Source organism: Solanum stenotomum, chromosome 6 (assembly GCF_019186545.1).
Source record: "Solanum stenotomum isolate F172 chromosome 6, ASM1918654v1, whole genome shotgun sequence".
NCBI classification, from domain to species: Eukaryota; Viridiplantae; Streptophyta; class Magnoliopsida; order Solanales; family Solanaceae; genus Solanum; species Solanum stenotomum.
This window is the reverse complement of record NC_064287.1, coordinates 478,907-484,421: the sequence shown is the minus strand read 5'-3', so window position 1 is coordinate 484,421 and position 5,515 is coordinate 478,907. Positions and strand designations below refer to the sequence as shown.

The following is a 5,515-nucleotide window of genomic DNA, read 5'->3' as shown; positions in this document are numbered from 1 at the left end:
TCAAACTTGTAACTGAGAATAAATATAAACCTTTTCGTGAAGTACAGATAAATATAATGCAGAAGCTTTGATGTATTCTTGCACTTTTCGAAAGTCAATTTGACTGATATTCAAAGTTAAATTATATTACATTAATTTGATATTTTAAACAAAAAATTTAGGTATTCAAAAATATATGGAAAGTACTATAAATTGCAATTTTTTGCATATCAAAACGATGAAAAAATACATGTAAAATGTTGGTCAAAGTTTTTATAGTTTGACTCTAAAAAAGGAAATTATGACAATTAAAAGTGACCAGACGTAATATTTGTTTGGCTATGATGGTGAGAAAATTGGGTAACACTACAAAACCTATTTTCAGTATTTGACAGTTATCCATTTCAAATTTTTTCCCCATTTTTTTTATTTTTATAAGAACAATCCCATTTATTTCTTGTTTAGATAGAATTCAAAATGTTAGCAAGTCAAAACTCATTTGTTTTTAGTTTAACATAAGCATAGAAGTTGTATATGAGTTGCATGAAAATGGTAGCTTTTTGACTGGATTCCTTACCCAAAAAAAAAAAAAAACGGCTGCAAATCTCACTTGAGTTTGTTAAGAAGTGGAAGAGTAGAAAATTTGTAGCTTAAAAATGAGAGAAAACTCCTTTATTTATAGTGCAACAAAGAGTAGTATGAATAGGTATTTGTTGTGCCTTATCAAAAAAGTCACGACTAATCAAAAAGTCATAACTGTTTGAAAAAATCACGGTCCTTCAATGTGCAAAGGGAGTTTATATATATATATACTAGAGGAAGCATTACAAAGCATTAAAAAAAAAAAGAACCGTAACAACAACAAAATAATGTGATAACCAAAGCAGGCTTCAAGGAAAGGAACAGGCAGATAGTTAACATGATCATGAGGATAAACTACAGAATTACATCCACTTATTAGTTAATTAGGTTCCTCTTCCTGTCTTAACTATATATGTAAAATAAAAACTACAGTACATACTAGTCCTCAATCATTAATAAGTTGTAATTGGAACTTTGTGATACTAATTGAAATTCATGTCTACTTACTTCTACAAACAACTAAACATTTCAACTTCGAGAATGAACATCTAGACACCTCAACTCGTGATACATTGTGGTTTGTCGACACCCAACGCTGACATAACACATATATTATGAAAGGTGTCTAGATGATCATTTTGTAAGTTGCAGTTTTTAGTTAAGGTGTATTCTACCCATATCTATGTGCTACTTGCTTCATGCTTTATGGTAACTGAAGATTACAACTTCAACACGAGAGTCGCACACTTCAGAAGAATCTAATAATACATAAGATCTCATGGTAATGAAAAGCACACATATATACAATATCTTATCTGTCATAATAAAGAACACAAGTATTGATAGCTAGCACTGTTTAGATTTAAGAAACGGTTATTAACCACAATGTTATCAATAAACGAAATGGATATAGAAAAACCGCTTTGGCAGAAGGCATACATGTCTTTAGGATCGGTTCATCATTTGAAGCCTTTACAGGTTGATATGATCTGGCCAACCTTTGTATGCGCTTGCTCGATCTCTCTACAAAGATGATTGTACAAGTTAAAAGTAATATTGGAAAAAACATAACATTTCTAAAAGGAAATTTAATGTACGAAAGAAGTTAATGAATTCGTATTCATACTCACCTTCTTTAGATCATCTATCATGGAAGCTACCTCAAGCTTGTCTTCTCCGGTCATTTCTTCAACATATTCCTTAATATTGAACATCGACTCTTTAAGCTGAGGGCTGTACCATACATTGATCAACTTTAATGACGCAATATCTCCAAAACTGTCTGGGATCTCCATAAGTTTATCACAGCTATTTATATCTAGTTTCTCGAGCACGGGAAAGGATTTCTCTGCATCAACCTGCCATTCAGAAAATTCCACCCTTCCCAATTTTAGAAATTTGAGATTCTGGAAGGTGACATCTTCCATGTTCCATTCTTTCCCCTCCTCGATGATTGTGTCTTCTAGAATTAGTTCTTCAAGGTTGGGTAGTCTACCAATTCTTGAAAGTGTATCGGATGTCAGAGAGAGCCATTGCAACCTCATTATCTTCAAGCTCAAAGGGAAGCCATGTGTATATTCACTGAATGAACCCCAAGAAGCAGATAAATAGAGTTGTTCAAGTTCGTTAAGGACATCCAATCTTGGAAAACATATCTTCTCAGCTGAACAATCTAGTAGTTGTCCGATACAGACTTCAAGGTTTTGAAGATTGGGAAACCTTTTGAAAATGATATCCTCCGTGTCTTCTAAACCGGAAAGGTAGAGCTCACGTAATGTTCTCAAATTTTCTAACCTTGAGTCCTCGTCTAACACAGTTGGTTCGTTGATGTATGGATCATAGAAAGAACAAATGTTGATACGCACATCTCGTAGCTTTGCAAGACTCCAAAAACAAGGCGATAGTATCATGTATGATCCCTCCGAGTTATCCACCATCAGAGTTTCTAGATTGCAGAGGTTTGAAAATGACGGAGGGAGAGCTTTTGACTTCGTCTGAATGAATAAGTACTTCAGATGAACGAGCATACCGATTTCATTCAGCAAAGAATCAGTCAATGGTATGCCGTGTAAATCCAAACTTTTAAGAAGCCTCAAGTGTTTTAGGTGACTGTAGCAGGGAAGACAATGCTCATCAACCTTCAGAGAGAGGAGGTGTTTAACATAAGGATTCTTCATTTCTGGATCAAACACGACAAAATTTTCATCGAAATGAAATAGATTTTCATTAAGACGAGTGATAATTCCACGTGGCATAAGATCCGATGAAGAAGAAGAGGAAGACGGAGCTTTTGAACCTTCTATGAAGTGAAGCAACCTTTCCTTTCTAGATTTTATAAAACAAAAGTCGTGCACAAGATCATGAATTTTGCAAATAGAATTATCGAAAGGTATTACCAAGCTACTGGAAATTAACTCATCCACTACTTCTTCTGCACTTTTCATCACAATCTGCTGCACAAGTCCTTGTGAAATCCACAAATCTTTCAACTCAGAGATCCTTATATCTTCGTCCTTTGGATAACTTGCAAGGTAAACTAAACACAGCTTTACGTGATCTGACAAATGGTCATAACTTAATTGTATAACCTTCACAACTTCCTCTTCATCCTTAAAAATAAAGGAACTCAAATTATTGAGAACTTCAAGCCACAAAGTCTCTTTCTTTTCCTTCCTTGAAATGACTCCACCGATTAGATCAAGTACTAAAGGAAGCCCATCACACTTTCGAGCTATCTTTTCTCCAACATCCTTTAGTTCATCAGGGCAACGTTCTTCTCCGAATACCCTTTTCTCTAATAAGTCCCAACTTTCTTCTGATCTTAGCAATCGAAGATAAAGAGGATCACTGTGGCATTTTCCATGCAAAGCAACTTCCTTTTTCCGACTTGTTAAAATAACTCTGCTTCCTTTCTGTAATTCAGGAAAAGGTCTCGTTAGCTCATCGAATTTTGCAGTATCCCACATGTCATCCAAGACAATAAGGTACCGTTTTCCAAATAGTTGTTTCCGCAGCTTATCAGCAACGTCATCATCTATGTCCTTCTCACTGAATCTTTCTTTCAAACCAGTAACTTGATTGAAAATTTTCTGCAACAACTTTTTCTCATTACGTTCCTGGTCAACTGTGCACCAAGCACAAACATCGAAATGATCAACAATGGACTTATCATTATACACTCTGTATGCCAAAGTAGTTTTTCCAAGCCCTGGCATGCCGACTATGGAAATGACATCTATCTCAGCTGGTCCGCTGGTGAGCTTCCTAATTATCCACTCTGTCTCCTCCTCAAAACCTACAATTATTTTACCAGCTGTACTCAATGAGTTTCTTTCAACCAGCTTGTTGGGAGCGTTTGCAACAATAATACTACTGCTCTTGGGTATCTTCTCTTGTACCTCTTTTTTGACAAGCTTGATCTTTTCTACGGTATCAGGAAGTATGAAGATAAGCTGCAATAGACCATGATATCGGGCAAGAATTGAGTTAATGACATGTTGCGCCTCATATGCCACATCTAGAACACGAATCCAAAGATCTCTATGCAACTCTTGCTCAGCATACCCGAAGAATGATCTTATAGTTTCCAGGTCTTCGTTCACCTGCTTAATTTCTTCTTTTATCAAAGCAACTGAAGAAGCATTTGAATTGACCAAGTCATTTAAGTTTGTGAGTAGAAGAGTCATGAAGAGTGGTCCATCACTCATGGGGAAGCGGAGCTGAGATGAGTCTGCACAGGCTTTCAAGAAAACATTCTTGAGATCTTCCTTGAGGAGTTCAATATTTTCCAGCAAGTTTAGACCTGTACCGCTTGTTGCGTTCATATTCTCTTCTAAGTTGCGAACAAGAACGAATACCTCCTTGGTAAGTTCTCTAACACGTGCCAAGAGAACAAACAATTTGTCATGACGAATAACGTCGTCCTTTGGCACATCAGTAAGAATAATCAATAGGAACTCTATCATGACATGAATGTTACACGTAGAAGCGCTGGGAGTAACAGCATTAACTATGTGCTCTTGTAGATGAATCAGAGATTCTCTAAGAATGTCCGGAGAGGCTTCTACAAGCTGATTGATGAAACGTCCAACTTCTTCCGACTTTGAACCTTTCAAATTTGTACAACATATGTGCATAACCTCCAGTTCAACAGGAATAACCTCCACAAGTAGATTAGCTAGCTTGGAGTTAACTCGAGAGACATCTGATTCATCTAATTCGTCAAATTGACAATACAAAAGAGTAAAACAGAAGTTTACAACTCTCTGAGCCATAAGTTGAAGATGGGGTATGACATATTCGATTGTCTCATACTCAACGCAACCATTTACTTTCAACCTATAGAAATCTCGTAAATTGCCAAATACATTCCGAAGAAGCTCATATTGAGTCACTGATGTAAAAATAAACTCAGACCACAACTTGGGTAGATATTGGAGATACATGAGGATGGCATCCAAAAGTTCAACCAAACCATCCTCGGTCGTGGTTACACGATTTGGTTCAGCATAGCTAATATAATTTTTGATATTTTCAAAGAGGTCATGATAATTCATATTAACGAGCATGTCTTCTCCATGTCGATGCAAAAGTGACTGAACCAGATCATGAATCTCATTTGATATGCAAGACATTTCGTCATTACAACCTTCCAAAAAGAAAGAGTAATAAAGATGACAAAATGCGGACACAAACGTCAGCTCCAATGTCAAATATTCAATTTGATCTATGTCAAGAGAAGTTAGAACACACCCATTACTTAACCTCTCTATGAAATCTCTAAGATTGACAATGTCCTCGTGAAGTACAACGGATGACACCTGCCAAAACACCAATGTTGTTTCAAATTATGTTAATACATAGATGGTGATAGTTTAGACAGAAAAAGGGAACACCTGATAGTTACGTGTGAAACTCATGAAAACTTGATAGTTCATATCCAAAATGGGAACAA

At 36.0% G+C, this 5,515-nt stretch overlaps 1 protein-coding gene across 2 annotated transcripts; it reads right to left on the bottom strand.

Annotated features, from left to right (window-relative positions):
- Nucleotides 1–1,258: 1,258 nt before the first annotated feature.
- On the bottom strand, nucleotides 1,259–5,232 carry LOC125869181 (putative late blight resistance protein homolog R1A-3). 2 transcript variants are annotated; one of them, XM_049549744.1, is made up of 2 exons: nucleotides 1,692–5,232; nucleotides 1,259–1,584 (listed from the first exon to the last, which is right to left on the bottom strand). In XM_049549744.1, the coding sequence occupies exons 1-2, from the start codon at nucleotides 5,193–5,195 to the stop codon at nucleotides 1,534–1,536; spliced, it is 3,555 nt and encodes a 1,184-aa protein (XP_049405701.1). In that variant the 5' UTR covers nucleotides 5,196–5,232; the 3' UTR covers nucleotides 1,259–1,533. The 2 variants fall into 2 exon arrangements, with proteins under 2 accessions (XP_049405701.1, XP_049405700.1); XM_049549743.1 differs by having other exon boundaries at nucleotides 1,260–1,584; nucleotides 1,722–4,961.
- Between the last annotated feature and the right edge of the window lie 283 nt (nucleotides 5,233–5,515).